Source organism: Natator depressus, chromosome 5 (assembly GCF_965152275.1).
Source record: "Natator depressus isolate rNatDep1 chromosome 5, rNatDep2.hap1, whole genome shotgun sequence".
Lineage (NCBI taxonomy): Eukaryota > Metazoa > Chordata > Testudines > Cheloniidae > Natator > Natator depressus.
In genome coordinates, this window is record NC_134238.1 from 101,630,508 (window position 1) to 101,647,914 (window position 17,407).

General features: G+C 46.6%; 1 protein-coding gene across 4 annotated transcripts in view; it reads right to left on the minus strand.

Annotated features, from left to right (window-relative positions):
* Positions 1-4,091: 4,091 nt before the first annotated feature.
* ERMP1 (endoplasmic reticulum metallopeptidase 1) overlaps positions 4,092-17,407 on the minus strand; it is a 51,921-nt gene continuing 38,605 nt past the window's right edge. For all 4 annotated transcript variants that reach the window (XM_074953326.1, XM_074953325.1, XM_074953324.1 and 1 more), the window contains exons 12-15: positions 7,737-7,939; positions 7,039-7,154; positions 6,350-6,513; positions 4,092-4,723 (exon numbers count right to left, since the gene is read on the minus strand). In XM_074953326.1, coding sequence (XP_074809427.1) covers positions 4,559-4,723; positions 6,350-6,513; positions 7,039-7,154; positions 7,737-7,939 — 648 coding nt within the window. In that variant the 3' untranslated portion in view covers positions 4,092-4,558. The remainder of the gene's footprint in view (positions 4,724-6,349; positions 6,514-7,038; positions 7,155-7,736; positions 7,940-17,407) is intronic.

The window sequence follows — 17,407 nt, forward strand, 5'->3', positions numbered from 1 at the left end:
AGGTTTTGGAATTGAAGCAGGAATTATTTCACGTGACTCCCAGAGCCTGTATTATGCAGGAGATCAGAGTTTCTAGCCTAACCTGGAAATGCTGAGCAGCAGCATGGATCTCTATTCACAGGTATCAGCCTCCATCTCTGCTGCCCAGTTTGGTCAAGCAGTATTAGTCTTTACTTCAATAGGTTCCCATCTCATGATCTAGAAGAGTTAAGCCTGAGTAATCACCAAGAGCGGAATACATACGGACAAATACTCAAAGAAACAATGGTTTACTTACCTGACAGTAACTGAGGTTCTTCAAGATGTTCTATACGCAGATGGGGATGCTGCACCCTCAAGAGGGGTGGCATGAAGCCATATAGAGCACATCCACAGCCCCAAACACACACTGCTGGTTAAAAGATTCTGATCACCTGTGTACAAGAGTGGGATCCATGTGTACAGAATGCACAGATCCACACTTACTGTAACATAATTAACTTATTTTGAAACTTTTATGTTTATTTATATAAACACACCACTGGTAAAGGTTTAAATTAATAAGACTTACAGGTACTCCTGGAAAGTCTCACGTGGTAAGAGTTAGCCTAAACTAAAGCAATTTTAAAAAGACTAGACCTCTAGAAACTTCTACCACCTCAAATGGAACAATTAATCCACTACTTGCTTACTGCACCACAAAAAGTAAAGAAAGGCTTCCACCACAGTGCACCTTTACCTTTCAACTCAATGCATGAGTGTGACAGCCTATGGGCATATTGCAATTTAGTTATGAAGCATGTCACAAAGGCAGTCAAGTCCAACACTGTGCTTTATTAGGAGTTTGAGGCAAGAAAACTGCAGTATTAAAAAAGGTAGGTGAGTTCCTGAAATGGTTTACTGAAGGCTGCACTGTTTATAGTGTGAAATGAGTGAGTTGCATGTAGGGCTTGCAGAATTATTTCTAGAATTCAAAGAAAAAACTAATACAGAAGAAACTGCATTGGTATCAGTTTTTATTCAACATAACCAATATACCTGAATCCCACTGCCATTTTGGCATCTGATTACCTACACGTGATTTGTATCATTGCAGTTTTTAGATGCCTGTTACCCTGACACCTGCTAAATAATTCAGCAAACCTATGCTGCACTAAGCAGGCTCACCTACTAAGATACACAGACATGTTGCCCTCTTACTCCATGTCCACACTTCACGGAGAATATTTTTACGCTCTTCATTCATGCCATGTCTTACCAGTAATTGTAATTCCCCAAGTCTCAAGTAAAAGGTTTGGGCTTGCAGTGCTAGAAACAAAAACAATCAATCAATCTCCCAGTAACAGAATTGGCATGTTAATAAGGCAGGAATTCCAGTAAGTCTTCCCAGACAATTTAATTCTGTTATTTAATAAAGGGTGATCCTGAGTTAGCAACGCCATTTTACTTTTTCTTTCAGTAACAAAATATAGTTATTGCTTCACTGAAGTTCCAGAAGTTGTCTGCATGCTGCACACTGACATTTCCCCCCTCCCCATGGACTCCTCTTGCACTTGTTTTTTTAAGTTTACAAGTTAGAGGCACAATAAAAATACTAATTTTGGGGAAGACAGTGAATGATTCTGGTACAGCCTTAATCATTATTTAATTGCCAACTCTAGTGTAAGTGGAGTACAAAATAGTACATTTAATGAGACTTACTATACATTTAAGAAAGCTATTAAGACTCAGATTTCTGCAAAACTATTACTAATAATACACCCCTATTTATAGTTAAGTACTCTAAATGAATAGGGATAAGCACTGTACATGAAAGACCAGGTGCTGTTGAGCCAACAGTGTTAGTCTGGTGGCTTTCTTTCCTTTATGCAGTACACAAACCAAAACAATTAGATACTTTAATTGGTCTGTGAGAATCTCACTCATGCAACACCTTACAAATGTATCCTCATAATATTCTGATTTGTTCCATGCTGGTTAAGTACACTCTAACTGAACAATTAAAAAAATTAAATTAGCAGCTAATAAACCTGATCATGAGAACCATCATCCTGCAGGGCCAACTGCAAGTCATGAGGAATGTCATCTTAACCATTAATTTCTCACATAGATATCCACAACACTACAGCGTGTTTGCTTTAACTGGTACATACACAAGAACTCCTGTGCATATAATTTGGCAATTTTTATTCAGGTGAAAGTGAGGAGTGGTAGATACGCTGGAGAGTATGGCTAGGATACAAAGGGACCTAGACAAATTAGAGGATTGGGCCAAAAGAAAGCTGATGAGGTTCAACAAGGACTAGTGCAGAGTCCTGCACTTAGGACGGAAGAATCCCATGCACTGCTACAGACTAGGGACCAAATGGCTAGGCAGCAGTTCTGCAGAAAAGGACGTAGGGGTTACAGTGGATGAGAAGCTGGATATGAGTCAACAGTGTGCCCTTCTTGCCAAGAAGTCTAACGGTATTTTGGGCTGTATAAGTAGGGGTATTTCCAGCAGATCGAGGAACATGATCGTTCCCCTCTATTTGACATTGGTGAGGCCTAATCTGGAGTACTGTGTTCCAGTTTTGGGCCCCACACTACAAGAAGGATTTGGAAAAATTGGGAAGAATTCAGCGGAGGGCAACAAAAATGATTAGGGGGCTGGAACACATGATTTATGAGGAGAGGTTGAGGGAACTGGGATTGTTTAATCTGCAGAAGAGAAGAATGAGGAGGGATCTGATAGCTGCTTTCAACTACCTGAAAGGGGGTTCCAAAGAGGATGGATCTAGACTGTTCTCAGTGGTAGCAAATGACAGAACAAGTAGTAATGGTCTCAAGTTGCAGTGGGGGAGGTTTAGGTTGGATGTTAGGAAAAACTTTTTCAGTAGGAGGGTGGTGAAGCACTGGAATAGGTTACCTAGGGAGGTGGTGGAATCTCCTTCCTTAGAGGTTTTCAAGGTCAGGCTTGACAAAGCCCTGGCTGGGATGATTTAGTTGGGGACTGGTCCTGCTTTGAGCAGGGGGTTGGACTAGATGACCTCCTGAAGTCCCTTCCAACCCTGATATTCTATGAACAAAGCACTAAGTTCATGCCATTGTGCTAGAGAATGATCAGCACAAACAGCTGGAATTAATTTGGAGAAGTTTCCCAACAGTCTAAAAATTTTCCCTACTTCCCCAGCTTACAGATACAGTTTAGGAAAACAAAAATCAAAGATTCCAGTTTTTTTTGGTGGCTGCATTTTTCTAGAGGGGTGGAATTTTCCAAAACACATAGCTAACTTAGGAGCACAAGCCCTGTTGACTTTAAATGGGAGCTGTGTTCCTAAATCACTTGTGCTTTTGAAAATCCCATGCTCTTAAGATTAAGTTAAGAACAGTTCTCCACAAATGTCAGATACTTCATGTGCTTTAAAAGTCTCTTTTCACAATAGTTACATAAATCCTTATGGAAAGCACTTTGTTTAAATTAAACTAAACACGGAACCAAAGTATTAATGAAATGAAGTGAAATGAAATGAATTACGCTTAACCAACCAAGAAAACCTACATAAAAGTACTTATCAAAAATATACAGATAGAAATAATCCAGTATGCTAAATAGAGATTTATAATCAACACCAATTTAGAAACTAGTAATCAAGCGGTTACAAGATGCCCACTCAAAAAAAAAAAAAAAAAAAAGGCCAGAGTGTGACTCAGTGCTCTGATGTACACGACAATGCCACATGCCTGCATCTCATGTACGAGTCTAGTCTTCATGTTGTACTTGAAACAGGTTGCAAGATCCCAACAGGGAAATAAGTAGAAGACTGTATGATTTGGTCAAACCTCCTCCACTCAAAAGTCACTGTGGTAAAGAGTTAGCACAAGGACAGAGAAAGGAAGTGACCAATAAACATCTTTAAACAGAACAGTGGAGGACAGGAAAAGAAAAGTTGTTAGTGATCTAAATAACAGACTGATCATTAAGTTTCATGGCATGAAATTTCAAGTCTTTGAAATTTTCCAAGGACACAGCATAGCCTAAGTGACTACTTCAAAACTGTTTCATCCAGAGGTCACAGTAATACTTACTCAGAAAAAGGCTTCTGGCTCCATCACATACATGATCAAAAATCTTTTAGCCAAAACCTTATTTTATTTTAATAGGACAGGTAGGACTAAGTGTTCGTAGGTGATAGCATCCATATGTATTTAAAACCTGATGAGTATTTTACAACATTGTGGGAATTCCTTTACAAAGACCCTCATTAAAGTTACCTCCCCACATGCAGTCTTCATGTTAGATCCACACTAGTCAAACTGCCACGTCAGTGCGAGAAACAGCTGAATTATAGTTGCATAAATATGGAGGCACTTCTCCCCCAGCCCGAGAGGGCAAGACCACCCACTCCCAGAGAAAGAGGACAGGAACCCTGCTTATCCTTTAAGCAGTCAAGCTACCACAGAAACAATCTTGTGTCCAAAATGTTTGCCACAGATTTGTGAAAACCATCTTGTGCACCTTGCCAGAATGAACTCATGAATGAGAGTTGAATCTTCTGACACAGTGACACTAATCTTTCATCTTTGCATTGCTGCAAGACTAAAAGACAAAGAGGTCATAGGTGCAGACCCAACCGGAAGGAAATGTCCAGTTTGGAAATCTCTCCATTAAGGCATACAGCTGAGGTGACTTTTGATCTTCCCCAAAGAAATAATGTGCTGCTATGGCGAGGGAAACCATTCCATCAGAGTGCTTTTCTGAAGCCTGAAAGTGAGAAAAGGCAATGCCAAATTTACCAAGCATTACTTTTACCTTGGCCTCTTCATAGGTTCTAGATACCATTTATTCCAGATACCCCTGCTGAGTCTTCCTACAAGCCAGCTAGTGTCCAATATACTACATCAGCCCCATGGTTCACTATTTTTAAAGTTAAAAGCCTTCTTAATGTCTGTTAAGATATACCAGCAGTATTATCTAATGTGAAAGAAAATCAATTTACCATCATGCAGAAGAGACTCTGCAGAATGGAGATCCCTGATAGAAGAGAGAATCAACAGATGTATTGGTATTGACCCAATATCCCAGCTGATCTGTATTCCGCTGCACATGTACAATGCCATTTACTTAAGACTGCACACATTCAGTTGTGCTCAGGACTTGGCCCATGTATCCTTGAAGAGGTCAGTATGATCAAATCTCCAATACAAACAAGGAAGTGAATCTTCCTGCCTGAAGAGAGTTACTGTGAAAAGCTTCCAAAGGCTGCTCCTTCACCTGTTGGATCAATCTACTTGTCATGATTCTGATGGACCCTGCAGCAGGCTCACTCATCACCAGCACCAGAGTTCCTTTCCTAGCAACTAAATGAAATTAATTTACCTTAAGTTTACTATACAAAGGAGTTCAGCCCCCTGATCATAGCTACCAAAGCGGGGCTACAAGTTTTGCGAGCTCTTCCCAACTCCTCAATCTCGTGTTCAGGTAACAAATAAAATTTCTTTGTCCGTCTGGCAGAGCTCCAGTATAAAACAGACTCCTGTTTGGCACAACTGGGTGCAAGGCCACTGGTGAGTATCTCTTTACTCCACCTTGGAAGATCATTTGGCAAGTGATCAGAATACCTTATCCAGGAATGAACCCTTGCTGAACCCGTGTGGTTCCCTATAAAAATTTCCAAGGGAATCAGACATCTTAAATTTTATGGCAATAAAAGATTCCAGGTATGCTGTGAATTATTTCTGGGAAACTTTAGGTAAGATGATGAGAGATGACTACCCTGGTCCCATCAACATTCACCTTGGAAAACAAACTGGGAATTGCTCAAAGGGGCACCTTAAAAGGGTAAACGTATCCACAGGAAGTTTACAAAACAAAGCCTGTAACTCCCTCCCTTTCTCAGGGAATGGATTTGCTACTTAAAAGAGTCCTAGTTTCCCAAAGCAAGTAAACATAGTACAGGGGGAGGAATTATTTAGACTACAACAAAACTGCTCTGATTAGGAGCAGTGAGATACTATTAAAAAAAGGTAAATTTGAGCTAAATATAAAAAAATCCTAATGGCAAGACAGAAGACTGTAAAAGAGTCTATCAAAGGAAATAATGGAAGCCCCACCCTTGGGTCATTTAAAATTTGACAAGAGAATGCACTAAAATATATATATATATATATATATATATATATATATATATATATATATATATATATATATATATATATATATATATATATACACATATACACACACACACACAGTGAGGAACAGCCTTGTATCAGCCCACAGAGGACAGACTAAAAGACAATTAAATCTCATCTCTACATTCTGTTAATCTATGTAATAAAGCAAGTTGGGTTTATTTTTAAAGTTTTCTCAAACATTTTTCACTCTTACCTTCAACTCTATCCAGAAGCGCCATGCCACAGCCTGCAGCCCATGAGCGTAAAACACAAAATAATCCCCTCCTATATTAGCAACAGGAATTCCATCTCCAAGAGACCAGCTGGACAGTGTTGACCCTTCATGTGGTCGAATGTACAGCGACATGTGACTGGGACCTACAACATCAGACAGGCAAATGTATTTGGATGTATTAGCAGAAGAAGGTGAAGAGAAACACATTTCTACTGCATTCTAGCTACTATGGGTTCTTCTGTGCCCCAATCAGCTGTTTAATTTCATTTTGTATGAGAGATTTCGTCTGTGCGCTGCCAGTTGTCTCTCTCAATATGAGATACAGAACTAAGCAGCTCTCCTGTCTGTAGCAGAAGCCATAGAGGATCCTGTGCAGCAAGACAAATAAAGGGGGGTGGATGGGATAGAGTTATAAAATGGGCTTTAAAAAGTTCTAGCTAACAAAAGTCAATTGTTAATTCAAATGAGCCTTTAAGTTTACAATTGCAATATAGCCACAATTTTTCGAGTGCCTGGGAAGTTGAATTAGTTGATGCCAGGTTCCCAATTATGCATTAGTGCCAATCACTCCACTATCCTAGGGATAGCATAGCCACTTTCAATACCAGAATTTAAGCCTATAATGAGCATAACAATCACAAGAGGCAGATAGACAGATAGCCACTCACCTGATACTTCAAAGGTTAACTTTGTAGAATCCCAGTGCATTTGCTCTTTGGCCAGAAGTTTAAAGTGAACAGGGTTTGTGGGAGAAATTTCTTCAGCAGGAAGATACCAGTTCTTTCTACAATAAAAAGCATTTTTTACCTTATAGTGCTAAAAGATTACAGACTCTGGGCAAAATGCAAGTCTTTGTACAAGGCTGGGTGGCCTTGCTATTACAGAATGTAGTGTTCAAGTGCCATTCACCCTAGAGGTGAAGATTAATGCTTTCACAGTCTGTGGCCACAATCAAAACATTTAAAAGGGACACTCAGTGAACAGCAGGATTGCCTCCACCATGCCTTTATTCCTCACCTCATTCTCTTTGACCCAAGCCATGGTTAACTTAAGGTAGAACAAGCTAAAACAATAACCAAAGTAAGGAATTTTTAGATGTCCAAATTGCTACCCTTTGGGTGGACACGAGACCATGACATCAGTTATCAAATGTTTTCTCATAAAATTTCTGTGACAAAACACTTGCAGCCAGGGACATTATAATATGATGAAAGAGAAAGCCTTTTGCAGTGACAGACAAAAACGTTACAAAATGAGTTTTATTCTTCATCCTTCTATGGATCTTTTGCAAAAGTGTCTGGTGCGTCTTGGAAATTAAGTTCCATGTGGCCCTAACAGGCAGTGGCATTACTGAGAAGAAAGTTACCTGAGAAGAAAGTGCACAGGAAGAATCCAAGGAAAGCCACAGAGAGGGGCTTTGTCCTCACAATTAGTTCTGATAGTGTCATTGAGTTCAGGTACGTGAGGAGTGATGTGAGATATTCCAGCATAGTCCAACCCATTAATCCATATTCCAGAGTCACTTTTTACCAAATTTCCATTTAGGCCATAAAATCTTCTGCTCACGTGCTGGAAGAGTGAGGAACAAACAGAAAAACCATCAGGCATTTGGAATATTTTGTGCAACCTGATAAAGTCAGAACTGATTCTGAAATGCCCACCACAACCGCCTACACATTTTTGGCACAGCGTAAGGTCTTCTATGGCAGCGTTTTTAAAACTGTGGGTTGTGACACACTACTGGGTCGCCGCATGTAAGGCGCTGGTTCGCCTTGCTCTGGTCAACACTGCCAACCGGGATGTTAAAAGTCTCATCGGTGGTGCTGCCTAGCTAAGGCAGGCTAGTGCCTACCTTTTCCAACACCACGCTGCGCCCCGGAAGCGGCCAGCAGCGGGTCCAGATCCTAGGCAGGGGGGCCACGGGACTCTGCACAGGGCTCCACACACTGCCCCCGCCCTGAGCCCCAGCTCTGCACTCCGATTGGCCAGCAACCAATGGGGGGTGCCTGCAGGCGAGAGTCACGCAGAGCTGCTTGTGCGCCTTTGCCGAAGAGCCAAACCTGCTGCTGGCTGCTTCTGGGGCACAGCATGGTCCACGGTGCACCCCGATTGCGCCTGACAGGGAGCTGCTGGAGGTAAGTCCGTGCCCATGCCCCAATCCCCTTCCCCAACTCTGAGCCCCCACACACCTGCACCCCAAAATCATCTCCAGCTCCACCCCAGAGCCCTGACCCCCCCTGCACTCCAATCCCTTGCACCAGCCCTGAGGCCCCCCCCCCCAAACCTGGAATCCCTTCCTACACACCAAACCCCTCATCTCCAGCCCCACCCCAGAGCTCTGACCCCCTCCCACATCCCAACCCCCTGTCCCAGCGCTGGCCCCAGCCCACAGCCCTCACCCCAATCCTCTGCCCCAGCCCTGAGCCCCTCCCAAACCCCTCATCCCCAACTCCGTTGGGTCACAGGCATCAACAATTTTCTTCAACTAGGTCCCCAGAAAAAAAGTTTGAAAACCACTGTTCTCTGGCAGTGGTTGTCAACCAGGGATCTGGGGCCCACGAGCAGGTTTCAGGGAGTCCGCCAAGCAGGGCTGGCATTAGACTTGCTGGGACCCAGGGCAGAAAGCCAAAGCCCCACCACCTGGGTCTGAACTCCGAGGCTCCAACACCCACTACCAGAGGCTGAAGCTGAAGCCTGGGCAACTTAGCTTCACAATGCCTCCTGTGGTGTTGGGTGCTGGGCAACTGCCCTGCTTGCTATCCCCTAACACTGGCCCTGACTTTTATATGCAGAGAAACAGTTATTGTGGCACAGGTGGGCCATAGAGTTTTTTTCACATGTTGGGGGGGGGGGGGGGGAGACTCAGAAAGAAAAAAGGTTGAGAACCCCGGTTCCACGGTATGTTAGAAAATGTGTTTCTATCAAGCTACTTATATGGTCCCCAGCATCGTGGTACCTGAACACCTGCGCAGATTTGGCCACTAGATATTGCTGTAGGACACAAACAGACCTTCTTAAACATCAATGCTTATTGGACCTAGTACAGAGGTTGAACTCAAGTAAAACAATTTTACAAAGCAAAGAAACTAAGCCCCACGGACTCAGGGAAGAAAGACTGTCCCCAGGTTGCACTTTCCAAATGTTTTATAAGAGGTACTTGCTACTCCCTGAATAAGGTCAGTGTAGCCCAGTGACACTGGCAATAGTCCCAGAGATGTAATGTATAGTTTGCCTGACTGAAGCACTTAGGATATGTCTACGCAGCAAATAAAAACCTGAGGCCAGCCCACACCAGGTGACTTGGGCTCGTGGGGCTCAGGCTAAGGGACTGTTTAATTGCTGTGAAGATTTCCGGGCTCAGTTTGGAGCGTGAGCTCTAGGACATTATGGGGTGGGAGGGTCCCAGAGCCAGTGCTCCAAACCAAGCCAACAAGTCTACACAGCAATGAAACAGCCCTGCAGGCTGAGCCCTGTGAGCCTTAATCAGCTAGCAAGGGCCAGCTGCAGGTGTCTAGTTGCTGTGTAGACATAAGCTTAGAGGGGAGATCCTCTGAACTTGTCCCCAGAATGACCAGAGAGGCTGTATGGAGACTTTTAAACTGAGCCTAAGTTTCTAAGAACAGCTCAAGTATGGCAGAAAGTAGAGGACTACTGAATTGGCTGTTATGGACGTCTAAGCAGTTTTTAGCTCTAGTGACAGTAAACAGATGCCTCCAGCTTTGGAAGGGAAAAAGGCAGCAACAGACTTTGGAGAGCAGGAATTTAGGAGGAGTTTACAGGAAATTAACACTCAATGAAACTCAATTAATCTCCCTCTAAAGTACTGAGTCAACCCTTCTTTAGGCCTTGTTTACACAGGAACTTGGTACTACCTTATACTGGTTTCGTTAGACCTGTACCGAACACTTTTTCCCCCCAACCCTGTGAGCATTCTTATTCTCTTATTTTTCAAAGAGCCTTTTTCGGTTTAGGTTAAACCCCTTGCCAGACAAACTACCTCTACTTAGCTTAACAAAGAGAAGGTTATGAGGAGACTTGATTATAGTCTAGAAGTATCTACATGAGGAACTAATATTTGATAACGGGCTCTTCAATCTAGCAGAGAAAGCTATAAGATGATCCAATGTCTAAAAGTTGAAGCTAAACAAATTCAGATGGGAAATAAGGCATAAATTTTTAACAGTGAGGATAATTAGCCATTGGAACAATTTACCAAGGGTCATGGTGGGTTCTCTATCACTGTCAATTTTAAAATCAAGAATAGATGTTTTTCTAGAAGATATGCTAGGAATTTTTGGGGGGCGGAAGTTCTATGGTCTGTGTCATACAGGAGATCAGACTAGATGGTCACAACTGAAAAACACAAAAGTAGTGGACAAGAGTGTCCAAATGGAGCATTACACCAGTTTAATAATTCACACCTTAGATTATACCAAAAAGACTTTCCAATGTAGACAAGGCCTAGTGTGAATCACATATTCCAAAAATCTAGGAATTACAAATCCTGTACTTATACATTTTTCATACTTCTTTTCTGGGTGACTATAAATGGAAGTTACCTACCTGTAACTGCAGTTCTTTGAGATGTGTGGTCCCTATCTGTATTCCACACATGGGATATGCATGCACACCATGCACGTGAGTAACCTGCATTTCTTCTTTGAGTGAGGTCCCGATGCATATTCCACACATGGGAGATTAACAAGCAGTATGGTGGGTGGAGAGGATACAGAAGTAACAGTTAACTGCAGTACTGCTGTCCCCCCAGCCATATACACAGTTGACGACTGTATCAGGGCATAACGTCTCGTGAAGGTATACAAAGAGCTCCAAGTAGCTGCCCTATATATATATATATATATATATATATATATATATATATCTCTAGAATGAAGTAACCTACCCCCTTGTGCAATGTGTCTCTACCCATCATGGCTAGTTGGTAACAAAAGGGGTACTATAACCAAGATCCATTTTGAAAGTCTCTGCACCAATATAGATGGACCTCTTGATTGCTCTGCTATGGAAACAGTTTAGGTGTCTTTCTAATGTCCTTTGTTCTTTTCTCCAAACGTCCAGAGAATACAGTCTTTTCTTCTCTTCTGAGACATGTGGTTTAGGAAAAAATACAGATAAGTGGATGACCTATGAAACTCTGAAACTACCCGAGGTGGGGGCATAACAAGATCTTTTCTTTATAGAAAGCAATGTATGGTGGGCCTGCAATAAGCACTCTCAGTTCATTGACTCGTCTGGTCAATGTTTTAGCTATCAGAAAGACCACCTTCACGGACAGATGCATGTGGCCAGCAGTTCAAAGGGAGTCTTACTCAGTGATGATAGAACACAACTGAGGTCACATTGAGATTTGATCTTCACCACTGGTGGAAAGGATCTGAGAATCTCATTCAAAAATCTAGCTGTGACAGGGTGCATGAAGGTCATACGATTATTAAGTGGAGGATGGAAAGCGCAGATTGTGGCTACGTGCACCCACAGGGAACCAAATGCAAGACCTGAAGACTTGGGGTAAATGTACACTCTAAGACATCAGGGATTCCTGCGGAATCTGGACGCAAATTGTGTTGATGAGCCCAGGCAGAAAAATGGTTGCAGTTAGGTGAATAAAAGATGGTTACTCACCTTTGTAACTGTTGTTCTTTGAGATGTGTTGCTCATATCCATTCCAATTAGGTGTGTGTGCTCCGCATGCACGATCGTTGGAAGATTTTTACCCCAGCAACACTCGGTGGGTCGGCTGATGCGCCCCCTGGAGTGGCACCTTCATGGCGCCGGATATATGCCCCAGCCGACCCAGAGCCTCCTCAGTTCCTTCTTGCTGGCTACTCCGACAGAGGGGAAGGAGGGCGGGTTTGGAATGGATATGAGCAACACATCTCGAAGAACAACAGTTACTCACCTTTATAACCATCTTTTCTTCTTCGAGTGCTTGCTCATATCGATTCCAATTAGGTGACTCCCAAGCCTTACCTAGGCGGTGGGGTCGGAGTGAGATGTCGCAGAGTAAGGACTGCTGAACCAAATGCAGTATCACCCTGGACTGCTGAATTATCACATAGTGGGCGGCAAAGGTATGCACCGATGACCAAGTCGCTGCCCTACATATCTCCTGTATGGGTACATGTGCCAGGAAAGCAGAAGATGAAGCCTGAGTCCGTATGGAGTGGACGGTAAGGTGCATAGTTGGGATACCAGCCAAGTCATAGTACGCACGGATGCATGATGTGATCCAGAATGAGATGCGCTGGGAGGAGACTGGAAGGCCCTTCATCCGGTCTGCCACAGCAACAAACAGGTGCAACGTTTTCCTGAAAGGTTTCGTTTGCTCAATGTAGAAGGCCAGGGCCCTGCGGACATCCAGGAAGTGCAGCTGTTGTTCCCGTCGAGAGGCGTGCGGCTTCAGGTAGAAGACGGGGAGGAAGATGTCCTGGTTGATATGGAAGGCAGACACCACCTTCGGGAGGGAGGCCGGGTGGGGTCGCAGCTGTACCTTGTCCTTAAGGAACACCGTATACAGTGGTTCCAATGTGAGTGCCCTGAACTCAAGACACGTCTCGCCGAAGTGATAGCTACGAGGAAGGCGGTCTTCCAGGAAAAGTACAGGAGCGAGCAGGTGGCCATCGGCTCAAACGGGGCAGCCATGAGTTTGGAGAGGACCAGGTTAAGATCCCACGTAGGGACTGGTTGTCGAATTCATGGGAACAGGCACTCCGATCCCTTGAGAAATCTGCTGACCATGGGATTGGAAAAGACCAAACGCCCATTTTCGCCTGGGTGGAAAGCCGAAATAGCTGCCAGGTGCACTCTGATGGATGATATTGCCAAGCCCTGCTGTTTTAAGGACAGGAGGTAGTCCAAGATGATAGGTACTGACGCCTGTAGCGGGGCCATATGACTGAGCGCACCAGCAGGAAAAACGCTTCCACTTGGCTAAGTATGTGGACCTGATAGAGGGCTTCCTGCTACCCAAGAGGACCTGCTGCACCAGGCGAGAGCAGCGCAGCTCAGATTGAGTTAGCCATGCAGCATCCATGCTGTGAGGTGGAGAGATTGCAGGTTGGGATGACAGAGTTGTCCGTGGTCCGGACTGATCAGGTCTGGTCACAGCGGGAGTGGAATTGGAGTGACCACCGACAGCTCTAGGAAAGTGGTATACCAGTGCTGCCTGGGCCACGCTGGGGAGACCAAAATCAGACGGGCTCTGTCCCTGCGCAGCTTGAGCAGGACCCTGTGGACTAGCGGGAATGGAGGGAAGGCGTAGCACAGGTGAGCCTTCCACTGTATTAGGAAGGCGTCTGACAGGGAACCCGGAGAGCGTCCTCATAGAGAGCAGAACACTTGGCATTTCCAATTCTCATGAGAGGCGAATAGGTCTATCAGGGGAAAGCCCCACTTCAGGAAGACAGAGTGGATGATGTCCGGGTGAACCGACCACTCGTGAGTCTGAAATGATCTGCTGAGGTGGTCCGCTAAGGTGTTCTGGACTCCTGGGAGAAACAACACCATCAGACGGATTGAGTGGGCGATACAGAATTCCCACAGATGAGTGGCCTCCTGACAGAGGTGGGATGACCGGGCTCCCCCTTGCTTGTTGATGTAAAACATGGCCTGCAACACAATGGCCCTGAATGCACTCTCGGAATCCGACACGCCAGGCGCACAGCTCTGAGTTCCTGTACATTGATGTGCAGGGATAACTCTCCTGCCAACCATAGCCCGTGTTTGCGGAGGTCCCCGAGGTGGGCTCCCCATCCCAGGGATGACGCATCCATGACATCCGGAGGGCCGTGAGACGTGAAATGGCAACCCTTCGCACACTGATTTGGGGTCCAGCCACCAGTCTAGAGAGGCTAATATCCCTGGCGGGACGGTAACCACTATGCTCAAGCTGTCCCGACCTGGGCAGTATACTGTTGATAGCCAGGGTTGGAGTGGACGTAGCCGCAGCCTGGCATGCACGGTCACATACGTGCAAGAGGCCATATATCCCAGGAGGCATAGGCATGTTTTCACAGTCGAGGTTGGGAAGTTTTGCAGGCTGTGGACAATGTTCACCAGGGATTGGAAGCGTGCTTCCGGCAGAAGTACCCAGGCTAGGCGTGAGTCTAAGACTGCTCCTATGAATTCTATCCTCTGGGTTGGTACCAGAGTAGATTTCGCGACATTGAGCAGGAGGCCCGGTCGATTGAACATGTTCATGGTGAGCTGGACGTGAGACTGCACCTGATCCCTGGAGCAGCCCTGAATAAGCCAGTCGTCGAGGTATGGGAACACTTGTCGAGGTATGGGATCCGTTGTCGACGAAGGGAGGCAGCCACAACAGCCATGCACTTGGTAAACACCCTGGGGACCGTAGATAGGGCAAAAGGACGGACAGTGAATTGAAAGTGCTGTTGATTGACCACAAAGCAAAGGAAGCGTCTGTGCGCTGGGTAGATCACGATGTGGAAGTATGCTTCCTTCATGTCGAGGGCAGCGTACCAGTTTCCAGGATCTGAGGAAGGAATAATGGTCCCTAGAGAGACCATGTGGAACTTCAACTTTACCATGAATTTGTTGAGTCCGTGTAGGTCCAGGATGGGCCGAAGCCCGCCCTTGGCCTTGGGGATTACGAAGTAGTGGGAGTAAAAACCCCTGTCCCTTGACTCTCTTGGAACCTCCTCTATCACCCCCACACCTGGGAGTGATCGGACCTCCTGTAGAAGGAGGTGCTCGTGAAAAGGGTCCCTGAAGAGAGGTGGGGTAGGAGGGTGGGGGGAGAACCAACTTGAAGGGAGTAACCTCTTTCCACCGTGCAAAGGGCCCAACAGTCTGACGTTATGTGAGACCATGCACGGAGGAAATCGGAGAGACTATCTTGGAAAGGCGGGGAAGGATCCTGAATGGAGACTGGTGCTCTGTCCTCGGGCGCACCTTCAAAAAGTTCTGCTTAGGCCCAGCCGATGGGGGAGGGTAGGACCTCTGAGGCTGTGGTCTGAAGGGCTTTCTCTGCATTACTGCGGTATGCATTCCCAGAGAGAGCATAACAGTTCGAGTCCTTCAGACTCTGCAGCCTTGAGTCTGTTTTGTCTGAGAATAGGCCCTGGCCATCAAAGGGTAGGTCCTGGAGGGTCTGCTGTAACTCTAATGGTAAGCCAGAGACCTGCAGCCATGAGATGCGGCGCATGGCTATGGCCGAGGTTAGGGTCCTAGCCACGGAGTCCACCGTGTCCAGAGAGGCTTGCAGGGAGGTTCTGGCCACCTTCTTGCCCTCCTCCCTAAAGCCCCAAATTCCTCTCTGGACTCCTGTGGAACAAACTCTTTGAATTTCTCCATAGAGTACCATGAATTATAATCGTATCTGCCCAGGAGTGCCTGATGGTTGGCCACCCTGAGCTGCAACCCTCCGGCCGAGTACACCTTGCGCCCAAACAAGTCTAGGCGTCTAGCATCCTTTGATTTGGGCACTAGGGCCTGCTGACCATGCTGTTCCCTCTCGTTAACTGAAGCCACGACAAGGGAACACAGTTTGGGGTGTGGGTAGAGGTACTCATACTCCTTTGAGGGGACAAAGTACTTCCTTTCCACCCCCTTGGTGGAATAGAGGCTGGCGATTGCCAGATTGTCTTGGCATTGGCCTGTATAGTCCGTATCACTGGGAGAGCCACCCTGGACGGTGCCTCCACGGACAAAATGTCAACCACCGGGTCCTCTACCTGGAGGTTCATATTGCGCGCCACCTTGCAGAGCAACTCTTAGTGGGCGTGGAGGTCCATAGGAGGAGGGCCCGAAACCGTAGTCCCTGCCACTGCCTCATCAGGCGAGGATGAGGAAGATACCCCTGGGACTAAGGGATCCTGCGTGGGGTCCTCATGTGGAGGAACTTGTTGCCCAAGGTCCACCACGCTAGGTGCGTGGGCCTGTGTTGGCGCTGGAGCAGTCCCCTCAGAACCCTCGGGGGCGAGGGGGGGGGGTGGAGTGACGAGACACAGTGGTCTCTGGTACGGGAAGCCCCTGAAGGAACCCCTTGGGCCTGATGGTATGCCCAGGGGGTCCCAAAAGACCACCGTGAGGTCCTTGGCTCAGGTCCTGGCCTTCGTCCAGCCACTGGCCTGCACCATCCTCGCCCTAGTCCTGGGCGTGGTGGCCACCTTGTGAGCGTGACGACATGGAGGCGGAATGAGGTGGCCAAAGCAGTGCCGAACGTGTTGGCGCAGAGCCATCCGGTGCTGTATGGTGCCGTGGACCAGTGGCAAGATGTAGAACAGTACCGAGATGTCCATCGGTGCCTGTGGTCGTATCAGTACCGGGAGCCTGATCTGGATCTCGACGGTGAACTTCGACAAGACCGGCATTGAAATTGGCTCCGGGTCGAATGCTGCTCTGACCAGTACCGGGAGCAGTGCCGAGAGTGCGATCAGTACCAGCCGTACTGCGATTCTGATCTCCGCGAGCCGGAGTGACGTCACGAGTACAACCGGCACCGAGAACGGGATCGGAAAGGTGCCGGGACCAAGATCGCTTCACTTGGCGACGGCGGTCATATCAGGGATGGTTTTCCCTTCGATGGCACCAGCAGGAGTGCCACTGGCTGCAGGGGAGTCGGCTCTGTGAGTGCGATCAAGTCCTGTGCTGTAGAGAAGGTCTACGGCGTGGAGGGCAGCCTTACCTCAACCGCGGTGTGCACTGGGGAGCTAACAGGCACCGGACTCGACAGCCCTTGCGGCGCCAGAGTGGACAGTGTAGGAGCCATTACTTGTCCTGTGCGCTCCAGCAATGGACTCGGCTCCGGCGCGGGAAGTGTCGGTGGCTATCAAACTGACAACGAAGAAGCAGTCAGCACCTGCTTGGGCTGCTTCTTCTTCTGGCCAGGAGACAGGGACCGGCGCCACGGTGGTGGAGGTGCCGGGGGGGCCCGACGCCGCGAGTCCTTAGCAGAGTCCGAACGCGGTGCTGGACCAGTCGGTGCCACAGGGGCACTTCGCACTGAAGACAACGCCGAGTCCCGGTGAGCGGAGGAAGGGACCAGGCTAAGTG